General features: G+C 42.0%; 1 protein-coding gene across 1 annotated transcript; it reads right to left on the minus strand.

Moving 5' to 3' along the window:
- Nucleotides 1-12,302: 12,302 nt before the first annotated feature.
- Nucleotides 12,303-14,311, minus strand: LOC117571583 (lysosomal aspartic protease). The gene has a single exon (XM_034253799.2). The coding sequence runs from the start codon at nt 13,952-13,954 to the stop codon at nt 12,779-12,781; it is 1,176 nt and encodes a 391-aa protein (XP_034109690.1). The 5' UTR covers nt 13,955-14,311; the 3' UTR covers nt 12,303-12,778.
- Nucleotides 14,312-17,229: the final 2,918 nt, after the last annotated feature.

A 17,229-nucleotide genomic window follows, 5' to 3' on the forward strand; every position in this document is an offset into this window, starting at 1 on the left:
TCCAATTTTATAACCGCAGCGTCCAAAAGTATGCAACACCTTTTTTACACCCTGTGATTAAGCGCAAGGTTTAGCTTGAGGGATTTATTAATAAAGTGCTCTCAGTTTACGATGCAATAAGTTCTTCAGCAGTCATTACGAACGAAAATATTTGCATTTGCCAAGTGCAAATTATATTCTATTCCCCGTTTTGCATATTTCCCCCATTTGGCATAAGAGAAAAGAATACGAAGCTTTAAGCCATTGCAGCTGTTAAGCTAAAAGGGTATTTTCTTACGCAGACAGTCTGACAATTGCAATGAATTTTTATTTATTTTTTTCTTGTGTGTGTCTCTGACTTTAGCTACAGTAGGAAACTGGCTGCATTTAATGCTGTTCGCCTGCTGTGTACGTCGTGATATCGATATGCTATTTCCTGTTTAATTCCCAGTTTGAAATCCCATTTCATTTCCACGATTGACATTCTGTGGAAAAGTTCTCGCTCACGCGCGCACACAGCCTAAATTGATTTGGCAAATGTTCTGTCATCATCATTATCAGCTAGCTGGAAAAGTGGCAATGTCATTTTGTAAAGTAGAACCACAAAGTGTGAGCACGCAACACCACCGCAGGGGACACGCCACGCAACAAAGAAGCGAGGCAGCAATGACAGTGGAGCAGTAGAAACTAGAGATATAGAAGAAGCAGGAGCAGCTGTCGGTGCTGCTGTCATCGTTTTGGTGTTAGTGGTCGCACATTATGGCCACCTAGTGGCTGCCAATGACAGCAGCACCAGCAGCAGCAGCATCAGCAGCATGTGAGCAGCTTCAGCATCAGTAAAAGCCATTCACATGTCGAGTGTACATTTGCTAGGGTCAAATGCAGTTGCCGTTACAGCTGCAGTTACAACTGTGGTTGCACTTTAATTTGCCATCAGTGCAACGGCAAATTGGCTTAGCCGTAACGTAATTGAGTTTTACGTTGCTCAATGGGTTAACCAATGGGAAAAATCTACGGCCGTAGTGCGAGGTAGCTTTTATAAGGTAGCACAATCGGAGCGAATGTCAAACTGGCATCCGCAGGCGAATTTAATAAATAATAATTTCACATACGCAGCGTAGAACGAGTGTCAACGTTAAACAAACACGTATAAAAACAACTGTAATGCAATTGAATTTTATGGTTTATGGCAAAGCGAGGGGACGACAATGTCAAACGCAGCAACAGCAAATAAAAGCCAACAGTGTAATCAAATGTAAATATTATATCATTTGCATACGATTGTCGAAACTGCAGGCAGTGAAAGGGAATGAGAGCGAGAGTAAATAAATAAACAGATTTTAGTCGCATTTAGTCACATTTCTATGTTCCATGGATGTGTTTGTGTATATCCGTATTTGTCTGCTATATAAGCCAAATGAAGTCATTGCCATGTTGGCATATAAACATTTCTATCTCTGGCTTTGTTTTGTATTTTTGGCATGCCAGTCACAGCGGATGTTGTGTCTCTGAACGTGACACAGCCGTGCGCCAGCTCCCCCGAAATAGCTATGAAGGCCTACCCCAAGCCCAAGCATACACACGCACACTAGATGGGGCGTTGTGGGAGTTGGAGTGGACTGGAATGGAGTTGAGCATATGCAGATGGCTATTAAACACGCAAGTCGCTTAAACTAACGTCGCGTTGCGTCGCGTCGCCTTCTAGACGAGCTAACCAAACAGCAGCGAGTCAGGTTAATTTCGAAAATGGGCCCAAAGGCAGTCAGAAACATTTGTTGTTGTTCTTGGCTTAACATGAGCTGACAGTTTTCCCTCTTTGTGTCTCTGTATCCCAGATGAGTGTCAACGATATAAGCAGCGTCATATGGCAGCTGAGTTGTTAAGTGTTTGCTTGTTTAAACACACACACATACACTCACGCATTGAGAGAGCCATGCAACATGAAAGGTAATCAACTTGACACTATTGTTATTGTTATGGGTAGGTTTAGTTAACTTTTAAGAGGATACAAGCAGAGCGAATAACTATTAAACATCGACAATAGCGCAGAGAGCTCTTTGGCTTAAAAGGTAAAGAATAGTTCTGTTAAGGATTCAAGGATATTATGCAACCATATGTTACTAAGGGATAATCAGTTTCATTCCCATTCCCCTGCTCAATCTCAGTTTCAGCTTGAGTTTCAGTTTCAGTTTGTGTTTTGCCTCTGACTAACTTTGCGGCCTTTTGTTCTTGTGCTGTGAGCAAATGAAGATAAATGTTTGCATGCGACGACGATTCACACAATGGCCACAACTTATGCTTGGATAACTAATGGAAATGCCGAAGCGCCTAAAATGCACAAGCACAGACACAAACACTGATTGAGGAGCTCAGCTTAGCTGTTGTTGTTGTTGTTGTTAACGTGGCTGTCAGAGCTTTAAGTTGGTCGCCCTTAATTCGTCAAGCTGTTGGACAAAATACCAAATGCAAATGCAAATCAAACTGTCCAATCTGCTGGCACAGCAATCGCTATAGCTATAGCTATTGCTATAGCTGCTGGTCGACTGCAAGTTTACACGAGTACACACCCAGTTGGAGGTCCTTGGTCAGGATGCCGAGTAATGCGCAGAATGTCAGACATGCATAAATTATTGGGTGTGTGCTGGCCAGCTAGTTGGATGGTTGGTTGTTTGGTTGCAGCACCCTCAGCAGGGTGAACTTATTAAATGCATTTCCACTTTCCATGCAGCGCATTAAAGCACTGACATGCTTTGGGTCAGTGCAGCAGCAGCAAAACAAGTAAACGACATTTGATTAGATTTTCAAATTGGCAGAAATAAACTGAGTGCTATTCGTAAAATGTCCCTCGCAGGACAAAGCAGGAAAGCACAAATTTGCCCGTTGTTCTTTTGACCCTTTGGGCCACTTTAGCTGCTGCTGCTCTTTTCTTTGCATGCATATTGTATTAAAGTTGCAAGCATCTTGGCATCTGGCTAAGTGCAGCTGCAATAAAGATGCACAAAGATATATAAATGCAAAAATTGTTAATAAACAATCTTGGAAGTTGTGCACAACGCACATGTCTTATGAAATATGTTGAATTCGTCCTTTGGCACGTCCTTGCTTGTCAACCAACTGCTGCAGCTGCTGCTGTGGCAGTGGCAACATCGCTTTGCACTTTATGTGGCACAGCTGCTGCATACCTCAAAGCTCAGAACTCAGCGCTCAACATTCCCTCCGTGTTGCAATGCTTGGCAATTTGTTTCTATTGTTTCTGCTGCCTCTGCAGTTAATTAATGTAGCTTGTCTTCATTCGCTCACAAAACGCACACACACATAAACTGCAATTCTTAAAGAAGTCCTATACTAACTACAACAATGTAATAAGCTGCACATGAAACTTTCCTTATCCTGCCAACTCCAGTTGGCAGTTCCTGCTGTTGCTTGCTGCCTGCCTCCTTTCCTGCTGTTCTCTGTTCCAACATAAAGTCAATTTGCAGTCTGCAGTCCATTGTGTATGCAGCTGCATTGTACATAGCAAATTATGTTTATCAAAAGAAGAGAAAAAAAACAGAAGCACTGCTGCTGCTCTCCCTTTGGCAATTGAATATTAGATACTCTTTCCCAACTGCAATTAGATAAACAAAAACACAAAGTTTTCCCCGCTCTCTCTCTCTCTCTCTCAATTGCTGCTAATCAACTTTGTTCAATCGTTCAACTTGGTTCATGATTGTTGACAAATTTACAATATCCTTGCATACACTTCGAAGCATTTTGCATTTTATTAGAAAATATGCAGCAGCCATATGTATGTTCAATATTGCGCATACGCCCCATATCGCACGAACATACATTGTATGTATGTTGATTTTGCTGATCTAAGTAATTGATATTTTGGACCCAATATAAAGACTATATTCATAACTAATTTATAGTTGCGCCACAGTTGGGGATTAAATATTCAAATTGAGTTGATTTTACCTTTGCTTTTGTTTTTGCAACAGAAACCTGTGGCATATGTTTACGGCTCAGCGGGCAACGTCCGCCCCAAGGCGCCGAACACAACCTTGAAGTCAAGAAGCTGCCACAGACGTGGCAACATTGAAGTTTAGCCCAACCAAAACCTGTGCGTATTGATTACCCGCCAGCCATTGGCATCTGCGTTTGTGTTTTAACTGATTTGCATTTAAAATGAAGGGCGCAACGCAAAAATTTAATATGTATTCAAATCTAAACCGTCTGCTCGATAACACCGAGGGGGAATTCTGAAGATGCGTGCGGCAAAATTGTTGCTTGCCACAAGAACACTAATTAGAAATGACTTAATGTCTCATTAAATATTTCATTTGATTTGTTTTGCTTGTTATTAAAATTCAATTTCAAGTGTTTACATTCTATTTTTGTTGTGTTCTGTTTGCACGCAAAAGAAATTCATGAGACGCAGCTCTTTTTCTGCTCGTCTGTTTTTTTGGCCATAATTTGAAATAAATTTGTTATGGCCATTAAACGAATACAAGGATACCTTGTACTTCGAATGGCCCCAGGACGAGGATGCGAGTGCTATTTTTGTGTCTGGTGAAGCTTAGGCCAGAGAAAGAGAGATTTATGTCCACAGCCGACTTGTGCTTATTTAGAATGGCTTAAACATAAATAAAGCATACGCCATGTGAGCCTAGGTAAGCTTCTGTTTTTAGCCAGCTGGCAAACATTTCAATTTCACAGTGGCTCCGCAATTGTTTGCCACATTTTTAATATGAAAGAAACGGAAATTGTGAGTCACTCGCAGCACATTCACTTGTCTGGCAACCGCTTTGCTGATGGCCGCAAATATTTTACAGCTGCCTAAAGCAAATGGGTGGAGGCAAGAGGGGAGCGCAGTTGCGTGCCTTGGGGGAATTGAGGACTCTCAGCTGTCGCTGACACGATACTAAATGCGTCTCGTTAGAAAGGCGCGTGCTTGAAAGCCGAACGTTGAACGCCGAATGCCGCATGCTGAAAGCAGAAAGCGGAAAGCTGAAAGAAGTCTTATAAAAAATATCAATTGCTCGAAATTCCGCATATAATTTACATGAAAAGTTGCATCGTCTCTCTCTCTTTCTCTCTCTCTCTCTGGTAGGCTCGACATTTTATTTAAAGCCACAGCGACAGCAATCTCAATGGATTTATGCATCAAATACAGTTTCAGCACATTGAAATTTGTGCGAATACACTTTTGTTGCCTTTGCCCTTTGAAGTCGACTCCCACATTGGGATGCTCTGAGCATAAGGGCATTCACATGACTCGTGCTGCTCCATTTGTATCATTTATTATTGACTGTTGGTCAAGCTACAAACGGTTTGCTGTGACTGAGACAAGTTAATAACATGCGGGCTGATTCAGCTGGGATTTACATTTGATTGCCTAGTCGACAACCCAACGAAGACGAGAGAATTTCTAAATGCATGAGTTGAGATTATGTTTTTGTCAAAAGTTTAAAGCACAATCAAATTTATTTTGCTCAAAAGTTGTCCTTGTTGTCTACCCTGTAAAACACAATGCAAATGAGACAAACATGCTAAATAGCTGCGCATATTTAACACTGAAAATGCAGCACAAATTGTTTAACATTTCGCACTGCATATCGAAGAGGGGAAGTGGAAGGCGAAGCGGAAGGGAAACGAACAAATTGAGAACGGGCGAAACAACAATGAAGTAAATACTGCAAGACAAAAGGAAAACAACGGCAAATGATTTATGTGCTTTTGCTGTAAATGATTGACTATTAAGATACTGTTTACAATTTTGCTTTTTGAACTTTGTTTTTGAAATAACTATTAATGTATAACTACTCTATTCACTGCGATTTTAATTGCAATTTAATTACTTTTCCTTAGCTGTGTATACCCTACAAACTGCTTCGATTACAGGGTATGCGTGCAGAGAAAGTTTCGTTACAAATTTTACAAATTAAAAGTTGCAGGGTGTTCCGGGCAGCAGTCGGCATGGGAATTGCACAAGCGAAGCAGTCGCAGAGCCCGAGGACCGGAATTTAAGCCCTCACTCGCATCCGACCCCGAAACCCAAACCATCAAAACCCAAACCCAATGCGACCCAGTCATGCAGTTAAGTCAACAAATTCTCTGGTGGGGGTTGGGTGACGCTTTGTTTGGCGTTTGCGATGGCGTTGGAACTGGCGCCGCGTTCCATCAAATTGGCACCGAAGTCTGCTGCTGCCAGGATTTATGCCTGGGCACCTCACTTACTCGTAACCTCCTTTAGCAGCAACACATATGTAATACATATATTTTTATAGCTTTATTTATTTTATGCTCATCGCAAGTTGCAACTTTGTGGATTTGCAACTGTGGCAATTGATGAGTTTAATTGCTTGTTGCACAATGTTTGTGTAACTCTTGCAACTCAGTCGTAAATTATTGGAAAATTTAATAATCGCTTTTGCATATTGCATGAGTGCAAAGGGTCATGTTTACATTAAATATATTTAACAGAAAATTTGCAATTTCAATCCATTGAATAGCTCGCATAATGCGTCTTTAATGAGCTCACTGTGCGGTAATGTGCAAAAATCGCGTGGACATCGCGCAATCAAAAAGGTTGAGAGTGAATTAAGCGTGAACAATGCAAATTGTATAATCACTTTAAATTGAAAATGATTAAAGTGACAAATTTTAAACGTAATTCACACAGTAGATAAGGCAATTTCTTAAATTCAAATAAATCAACAAGCTAATTATGTTGTTTGCTGTTATCAATTGGTCTTTTGTTGCTCAGCATACAATAGCGGAGAGAGAAAGAGAGAGGTTAAGCTGAAAAATTCCTGGTTGCTTCTTTATGCTGATAAAGTTACACTGTATTTCCGTGGTAAACTTCAAAAGCCTCACGGCAGAACAGAAGAGATATGAGAAGAGCTGAATGGGAGGGGAGGGAAGCGACTGAATCACTGAAGCACACTTGAGGCCAGGTGGCAGTAGCAGCACAACACAACAAGAGCAACAGCGCAGAGCACACAGGATGAAAAGAGCAAACTTCATGTTTGTGTACACAACATAATTCTATGTAAGCAGCCAAGCTAAAAAATACAAAAATAAAAAGCGGAAAAGGAATACAAGTAGAATACAAAAAAATAAAGGACTGAGAGAGAGGAAAAAGGAAATCCACAAGAGACATGCTATCCACATCTATGCACGAGCAACTTTTATGAGCTGCCAGAGTCAGACTCAGAAGCATAGTCAAAGCCGGGACAGCATGCGAGTTGTGGTTCGGTTGGCACTTGGTTCGGATAGAGTACTCCAACAATAGCCAATAAGCAATGACAATGGCAATGCCACAATGTGAAAGAAGCTGCTGCTGCTGCTCTTGGCCATATCCAATGACTGACTCCTCCACAGACTGACTGCAAAATCAACAGATTCTGCTGCTGGCACAGAACATGCAAGGCAACGTTCACGTCGAATGCCAAACACTTTATCAAAAGTGCAGAACGCATAAATCAAACTGCGAACCCATATGTTATACCATGTGTCTGCGCTCGGCAGTTGCACCCGCACTCGTACTCGCAACTGACACTTTACCCAAAAATGCAATCAATGTACAATGTGGTTAACCTAACCAATACGCTCGGTTAGGCGATTGATTGTCATGACTGCCAGGGGCAAGCGAATGACAAAAGGGAGGCGAAGGAAATTATGAATTGTATTTGAGGACACTTCACAATTGCATAAGTTTGTTTCAAGCAAAACTTTAGTGTCTTAGTACATTTAAACATTACTTAAACATGTTTAATTGCCAGTAGAGTCACTTCATCATTTTAGTTCAACTCTGCAGTGCAATTGTGTTGCTAAATTCTAAATTGAGGTTGATTAAATAGTAGTTGTATTTTAATTTTCATTTAAGCTAAAAAAAGGTTTACACATAAACATATCAATATTATAATTTGTTTAATTGCTAGCAGAGTCACTTACATATATATTTTAGTGTAAATTTGCAATGAAATTATGTTTATAAATTTAGTTATTTTTTAACTTAGAATATGTGAAGAAATATTTACAAGTGTGCTTATTTAAAAATAATGTAAAAGAAGCAAAAGCAAATTTGATATTTTCATCTTAAACAGATAAACTTAACGATAAAAGTAAAAAGGTTACAATCGAGGGTGCTCAACTTTTCAATAAAAGCATAACAGTGTAATATGAAATATACCAAATTAATATAATGAAAAATACAAAAATATACCGAGTGTTAAATGTGGTATATGGATATGCCATTAAATTTAAAATATACCATACAAAAAATACCGATTGGTGAACAAAAGCAACTAAAAACCCGACAACAGCATTTGTAACAACAACAAATGAAATTATATTAAATTACTTGCTGCAATACATTTTAACATTTTGTTGTTCATTATATAATATTAACTCAACTATGTTACCAGATTTGTACAATTTAAGAAATTTACATACTAAATGTGCAACAGATTATTTTACTGAAACAATTTTATGAATCTAGCATAGTCAATGAATTTTTAAAACTGATTAAAACTCTTAAAAAAATCCACGTTTAGTTATTTTCTGTTATAATTGGAATATGCAGCAAATTTGCAAAACTGGTTTTAGAGGCAACTGTTTGTTGCGTCCCAATTATTGTTTAACAACAGCTGTGTAACAATTAAGCTCGAAGCTCTAACTAAGCTTGTGCTAAAAGTGGAGATTGAATAACTGCGTTTCACTAATATTTTTTATGGGCAGTGCCAATTTTAGCCATTTGACATGAATCCCAGTCGGCAGTTGGGGCGTTGTAAACAACTAAAAATGACTCTACGCTTTTGACAACGGGGCGCCAAAAAAGTTTTCCTGGCTGTCAGCTGCACAAACACACCAATACCAATAACAACACACACACGCACGCTCGAATATCCAAGCTGTCAAGGTGTTAAATATGTTTTTTGTTGGGCAAGTTTCCGTGGCGTTTGCCAAAAATCAAGTTACAAGCTTGCTGCCCTCTAATTTGCTTTATTTTGTGTCAGATTTTTGTGGACCGCCATTTAAAGGGTTGCAATTTAAAGGAGCTCAAGTTGCTGCCAGGTATTATTGCAGGTTTAAATTCAGGCTGACGATTGAATATGCAAAGCAGTGAGCTGACTGCCAATTGCCAAGCTGCTCATTAACTGGAAATTGCGACGTATTCGGAGTCGCAATTAAATTCCAAATTCAACACTTTTTTACTGGGCACTAAGCTTCGCGCCTGATTAGCTTCATTATGCAGCGTTTTTCGGAAAGCCATTTTTAAGCTGTGCAAGTGAGACGAACTGTGTGTGCGAGAGTTAAAATTCATTTTTGGAAGTTTTAAAGCCAAGGGGAAACTGCTTAATTAGTATGCATATCACAGACGTGCGCCACGCGAGTCGCGCCATCTGCTGCTCCGACAGCTGACAAAGGCTCAGTGCCAATGCTAAAACACAGACACACACACACAGATACACTCTGACACACACACAGATACAGACTGCTGTCAACACAGTGCAAACTGAATTTTGGGTGCACCAATTGCGGCAAATAATTAACCTGCTAATAGTAAACGAGCTTGTGTCATGGGGCGTATGCGTAATTTCACTTTACTATAGCTGCCTGACTGGATGGCACTTAATTGGGCTCTGTTATTGTCACGTTTGCCGCTTAAAAAATGAGCCACACTGCCAGTTAAAGTTGTTACAACGATGATTGGCAATCGACTCGCAACATGAGGCATGTCCTTGAGACCAGCATCAGCAAACACAAAAAGAGGAATGCATAACAAACACATGTTCAAGAAAATGTTGCAAAAGGCAGGGAATACACAATCTTACCTAGGACAAAAAAAACATGTTGTGAGCTATTTCGTTCGTGGCTCAGCGGGTTGTCACAACGCTTGGCGGGAGTTGGCAATTTGCTACAGCGGCAACAGTTGGAGTCGCCCTCGGTGGCGGGACACTTATACGGCGCTTAGATTAATGTTTATGCTGGCACAGACAAAAGGATTTTTGATAAATGATGCTATGTCATTCGAGTTTTAAGTACATTTTTCGTATAGCAATCCGCTCAAGTTGATGTCCTTTAAAGCGTATGCACTTAAAGTAATTGCCAGCAGGCTTCAAAAGTTCAATTGCACTCGCAATGTATGTGTGTGGGTACCTGAGTGTGTTTGTGTGTGTGTGCAGTAAGTGTGCACACAAATTTAATTGGTATTGTCTCAAAACTAATTGACATTTGCAACGCAGACAGGTGTCCATTGCTCCCCAGACCAGGGACAAAACAAACAGGCAAGGTTATGCCACTGCCGTATCCATGTCATGTGTGTATGAGCTTGGTCCTGTTGGGGCCTGTCAAAATATGTTGGGTCCAGCAAAGCAGGCAACGGGCAGCAAAGAGGGGCGACTGACCGAAATGAAAGTGCCTGCGGTTCGAGCAGTTTTGTCAGCCTGATAACCGAATACTACTACCAAAAGCATTTGCCATAAATGCCATATTAAAGTAATTAAGTGGCATAATAATTTGACCAGCTCTCTCTTCATATCTCTCCTTCTCTATGCGTTGGCATCCCTCATTTTTTGCTGGTTTACTGGCAAATTGCCTTATTGACTCATTAGCCCAGTTTTGAGTGTCATTAGCAAGGATTTTGGGCAAACCGACAACGAAAATTTTTTTAATAAAAACGGCAAGCAAATAAATTTACATAGGAATGTGGCGACAAGGCGGAGGCATAGAAACAGCACAGCACAGCGCAGGACAAGACAGGACAGGACAGGACAATGCTGCTGGCACTGACAATGTATGCATAATCTTATCGAATGATTTAATTCCACAGCCCTGACTCCTCCTGTCAGACGCAGTGCCAGCGGCTGTAGCAAAAACACACAGGCTTTCGCTCTGCCATTTGGCTTTTGTGATACTTATCGCGTTTATCTTATGCCTTAGACCGCTATTGTCTAGCAAATACACAGAGTAGGCAGTGAGCTGGCAGCCCAATTACTTTCATCGCCTACCCAATGGCAATGCCATGGCAATTTTGAGAGGGTGCGCACTCGAAGTTCACTTCCGCTGATGTGTGACGCTTACTGTTTTGCATGTGATTCGATTTGGCGCTTGAATTATTTGTCAAGAGGTGCTTTAAGGAGACACAAGCAAAAGACGCGCGTGTGTGCCTTTTATTAACAATTATTGCGAGTGATTTCATCGAGCGCCCAAAAGTAGGCAATACTTTCTGTTTCTGTCGACAAAGTGAACCCTTTTTATCGTGAACGGATATTGAAGCGATAAAGCACTTTGACAACTGCCACAAGCTGTTTCATTGATGTCCTCTCTCTCACGCTCTCTCTCTTCCCCATTTACTGCCTTCGTTTGTAGTTGTTGATTGCCAGGCGACACTTTTACGCAATGCTGCAACTGGCATACAAAACACAGCAAATTCATCAGTCACTCCCCTCGCAATTTGTTGTTGCCTTGCACTTTGAAAAAGGCAGCTTAATGTTGTTGGTACTGTAGCTGTTGTTGCTGCTATTGCTGTCGGGGTGTGTCCTGCATAAAGGCTTAGCAGTTAACTGGCAAAAAACGACGCGCCTTTGCTTAAGCCCGGCCCCAAGTACTACGACGTAGAAGTAGTAGCATTTTGCCAAATGGATTTTATGTTAGGTAGCTTTTGAGGACTAAGGGACTTCCCAGGCAAATGAGAAATTGACAGCCAGATTACTTTTACATACCAAGTGAAAGTCATCGTTGAGCTTTAGGCTTTCCGTTTTAGCCACTCATTATGGCCTAACTAATGCAGCCCGCCATTTGCCGCCCTTTGTTGTGTGTGCGAGTGTGTGTGCAAAAATTATGAAAAGCCAAAAGGAAAGAAAATAAAAAGGTTAAGCAAACAGCAATCAAAGTTAACAATTTTTAAAGCCACAAACCGAAGAGAAGTTGGGGGTTGGATGTGGGCTATAAAAAGGCCAAAAAGAAGTTTGCCGAGTCGAGTATCAATAAAGGGTCTTGTAAGCCGCAAGAAAGCAAACGAAGGCGAAAGGTCAGTGGCAAAAAAAGCGTGCAAAAAAACGGCAGAGAACGGCATAGACTGTCAGCTACCCTAAACAAGAATATCAAGTATACCACAGGTTGGACGTAGCAACCCCGTTTATTTGGCAATCTGCGAGAATAGACGAATGGAGCGTATATTGCGCATATATAGCTAAAAATTTGCTGTGCATGCTCGTAAAAACCGCAAAAACTCGCCGAACCCTAAAAATTGTAGCCACAAGAGAGCGAGATGAAGATGAAGCGGAAACTTGAAGCGATACAAATTTAAATTCAAATGCAAACGCAACGCGTCAGTCGTAAACTTAAAGCTATTTATTTCATGCTGAAGCGCTCACAAAGTGCTTACTGGATTTCAACATGCGGCTAAGGACATTGTGTATTCTTTTTGGTTTCTTGGTTTCTTGTTTCATTTTTTGTTTTGCGGCTGCTCTTTTATTTTGCCAGCGAATCAATTACAGCACCAACTCTACAGAGCTACCCACTTTCAAATGTTTCGCTCTTTTTTCGCAGGCTTCTTCAGTTTTTGGTGCCTGCAAGCGAATTTTGATTAGCTTCCGCCCACGCAATTTAACGGACATTGACGTCAGCCTCTGTACACTGTGCTCCACTGCGTATACTTGTTACTTGTTTGCTGAGGTTGATGCTGAGGCGCAGGTAATAAAATAATAAAATACTGTTTTTGATTTTTGACAGCACACAGCCACAGGAATTCCTGATGTTTACTGTCATGACAGCCATTTAATGAGCAAAGCGTTCGACGACGTTATCAATCCTTGGCATCGGCAAAACCAATGCGATGATTGCCCATGTCAAACTCGGTGTAATATTTGCCCAGAAATACATCGCCCAGTATCCACAGTGGTCCCGTCGGTGAGGGCAAATCGACGGCAATGAATGCCGATGCACAAATGGTCCGGTCAGCGAAGATGTCGTGGAACACATAATCCTCGCCCCTCAGCTGAAAGCGACGACCGCCCAAGGCAAAGCTCAACGGCGGCAAATGAGCCACCTGATCGCAGGGCACAGTATACTGACCGTAGGCAGCGGGAATGCCACCAATGGACTCGTTAATAAGTATGGCCTGGTCGTATGGCACAGCCAGAAATGAGGTGCCCGTATCGATGATCACCTGGCAGCCATTCTGGCACAGCTGCAGCTGCCCAATCCTCGCCTTCTCCAGCCTCACCTGCCAGTAGGCACGACGCGTCACGGGCACATAAGTAAAGTTGCCACGATAGTAGCGTGGATTGGAGCCGCCAAAGAAGAGAAACCCACCTTGGCGACTGCTGGCATGCCGATTGAGATAGACCGAGAAGATGGGAAGTGTGAGCAGCTGCTGTTCCATGATGGCATAGAAAGGCGGCTTGATGTTCTGTATGGAGATGCCGCGATACGCCAGGCCAAAGATGCCATCAAATTTGGCCGCCAGAAAGATGGGACCCGGCATGTGGGTGGCCTCGGCAAAGGTCTGATTGCGCACATCCAGTCCGGCGACTCGTAACGTGTCCTGTGACAGGAAACCCGCCAGACTTCCAGAGCCGTATTGAATATCAAAGCGTTTGTTGTTCGCCTGATATGTGTGCGAACGCTTGGCATTGTAGCGACTGTGTATCTGGCAGGCCAACTTGTGGTAACAGCTCTCCGAGGGCACCCACAGATTCGCTGAGCCCGTGTCGAAGATAACATTAAAGGTTTGCGGTGGCGTGCCAATGCTAATTGGTCCAAAGTATTGTGCATCCAGATAGTTGCTCAACGCCACATTCCTAACCGCACCCGACTCGCTCTTCGAACTGTACTTGAGACGCAATCGATCCATGCGTATGCCAAACTGCTGGAAGCGATGACGCACCGAGGGAAAGCGACGCAAGGGCACACGATACAGCTGCATGGAGTGACCCGTTGCTGCCATGGAAAGCAACAATATGAAGAGCAACAATTTCATCCTTATTATAGTTACTATATTGTTTGTTGAGCTGGCAGCAGCGGCAGCATAATCTGATTCATTCTGAAGTTGATATGCTTGACTACAAAGTTTTGCTCAATAAATTCCAGCGTCTCGAATTTCCATGCATAATACAGAGAAACAACAACACACGGTATTCACTTGAAAATGTAATTGGAAATGCGAGTGGCACAAATTAAATTCAGTTTCGCACTTCAAGTGTCGCACGGCAAGCGGCAAAAGCAAAATGCTAAAGCGAAAACGATTTCACATCTGAATTTCTAACAATAGCAGAGCATCCAAAGAAGAAGAAGGCGTTGCCTTGACAGCCGTTTCGAAGGCTGCTCAGCTCCATTACAGCAACAGTAACAACAATATAGAAGGTGACTATCGAGTCGTGATCTAGTCATAATCAATCAAACCGAATGATTGCTGCTTGTTACGCATACGCCCCGTTATCCCTGCAAAGCAATTAAAGGCCAAATATCAATACAGAGTCAAGAGTTCAGTCAGTTACATGCAACGATTAAAGAGCACACACATTCGACATCAGACTTTCTTGTGGCAGACCAACAACAAATTTGACAGATGAGACGGCAAAAGTGAAGCGAAATGAAGTGAAGTCAAGTGAAGTGGAGTGAAGTGAAGTCGTAACTTGATTTTCGGCGAATTTCAGCCATTAGCTTTAAATAAATGGCTGTGTGAGGCAACAGCTACACTTTTGGGCCATTAGCCACAAAGCGAAATGCCAATCAAGGCGAGAGCTTCTTGGCTGTAAATCACGCATACGCCCTGTAGCACACGCTGACAAATGTGCTACAATTAAAATGACAGCTCAGCTAATGCGACAAAAGCAGCAGTCGAATGAACCCCAAAAAGCGAAAGGTTCTGCTTTGCTTTTGACACCGTCTCCTGCTGTGTGTTTTAGTGTGTCAGTGGCAGCGACGCATTGGTCACTTACCGCACCTGAAAGCAGCCAAGTTTCAACTGCCACCTGCCACCTGCCATCAGTCTGATGCCACAATGCTAATGGCGCATTGTCTTTGCAGCATGGCTGAGGACTTGCCAATATTTGAGTAGACACAATTAAAGCTATATTCCCCGGTTCCAGTTGCTGTTGACATTAGCCATCCGCTGTTTGCTTTGGCCTGGCCATAGCTTTGGCTCTGGCTTTGGCTCTTTGATGTGCCGCTGCACAGAAGCCAGTCAGACACTCAGCCAGGTATTAATTGACGCCCGAAAGATGGCGTTAATAATATTAAGGAGAAATTGAAATTGCATTACCGCCATTAGCAGCTGGCAGCAGCGTTGAGCGTTGTTGAACGCTGAACGTTAAGCAGTTCTCATTGAATTAAGCCAAGAGACAACAACATCACAAAGTTTGTCCAGTAATGGCAGAAGGTTGTCAAGCAAAGCAAGAGGAGGAAGGAAGGAGGGAAGAGGGAGCAAAGCAAGAAACAACAACTGAAGCAGAAGCAAAAGCACGAGTTGTCAGTTCAGGTTAGACCAAAAGTTTTCAACGAATGTCAAACTCAAACCGAAGCGTTGCCAAACTTCTCTCTCTTTCTCTCTCTCCTTCATTTCTGTATGTGTCAACACTTGTTGCTTGATGCTTGGGCATGCAAAAAAGGTAAAATAAACGTTTTTTGGGGAAACCGGAAATTGCGCACAGCATTTTGTATCTTTTGATGCTTATAAATTAACTTTTGCATAAAGTTTTTCTTACGTTTTGCCTCGTACTTTGTGCAAATGGCGTTGCTAATGTGGCACAAACAGTGCCTGCAACTTTAAGACTAACAGCAGCTGCTGGCCAGTCTAAAAGTACTTAGTTTTTTCCTTCTCTTCTGGTCACAAAATTGACCTTAGGGGCAAGTCATACACTTTTGTGGCATTCCTTTGCTGCAAAGCATTGAAGTTCGGCTGCACAAAAACTTGCAACAAAGTGCGTCGCATTTGAGTTCTCAGTTTTGTGACCAACGATTGCGTCAAAGCTTTAAGAGTTCGAGACCCAAAACCAATTAAATGACCAGCAAAACATAATACAAACTTTATCAAAAGAATTTTATCCATCCTCTTCATCTCTCAATCACTTCCGTTTCCCTCTCGCTTTTCTCTTATCCATTCGCTTTCTATGCTTTTTAAAGTTTATCCTTTTGTGTGGCAGCGCAAAAACATATCCAGCCGCAAAAAGGTTTGCACAGTCAACCCTCGAATTGCGTTGGCCAAGCTACTATAGCAAAAGTTCGAATTTCGTCCCCACAAGCTCTTTCTACCTTTTTCCTCTATCTCCTCCATGGCTCCTCTGGCTCTGTTTGGGTTGACGCCTCAACGCATTGAACTGCTAACTGGCAGCAGACTCGCACAGCAGACCTAAAATAATATTTTAGTCGTAAAACTTTTGTAGGAAGATACTACACGTTGTGACTTGTTGCCCCAAAATGAAAAATCAAAAACAAGCCGCATTATTAATGGCCCAATTAGTGGGGCATGCAGCCTGTCAGCCAGTCTGCCACACTGCGAACCTGCGAGTTCAGCAGTTTGTTGCGTGCTACATTTTTCCGCTGAATAACTTTAACAACTCGCCGCGCAGCAAAGTATGCTACACATTTTGCTTGCAGCCATTTCCCCAGTGCTACCTTTTATTACATACCTTCAATACATAACTCTTCCTATTCCTATTTATATCCCTTCCATCCCCTTCTACGTGGTGCTCTGTGGCAGCTGTCGCAGCACCAGCTGCTGCGAAATATGAATAAATTGCAAGTGCCGCGAGTGCCGCACTGAAAACTTGCACCCAGTTGCATTATGCTGTCAATTTCTGTTGTCTTTTGGTGCGCCACTCACCGCGCACCGCGGCAAGCACTTCAGTTGCCGCACAAAACTTTCGCCAACTTATTGAATTTTTGACTTGCGTGAAGACTTGCAAACTACTTCACTTATGCGGCAGCGTCTGCTGCTGAAGCAACTACACAAATTGAGTTAATCTATTTTTTTATTTTAATTCATTATGGCGCATTTATGAACTGATTAACACGTCCATCCAACTTTTGTTTAAGCTTACGTTAATTAAGTTTGAAATCAGCTTAAGCTCAGTTGCTACTGCAATTGCAGTAGTTATTGTAGCTGTAATTTGCACTGTTGCACTGATGCTGCTTGTAAACCTGAAAAAGTTGTAAAATTAATTAATTTTTGTCTTAGTACTGTGAATTTTAATCTAAAAATTGCGTCGAGAACACGAAAATTTGATGTAGACAAAGTTATAATTAAAACAAGAA

This window comes from Drosophila albomicans, chromosome 3 (genome assembly GCF_009650485.2).
Source record: "Drosophila albomicans strain 15112-1751.03 chromosome 3, ASM965048v2, whole genome shotgun sequence".
Classification (NCBI taxonomy): Eukaryota; Metazoa; Arthropoda; class Insecta; order Diptera; family Drosophilidae; genus Drosophila; species Drosophila albomicans.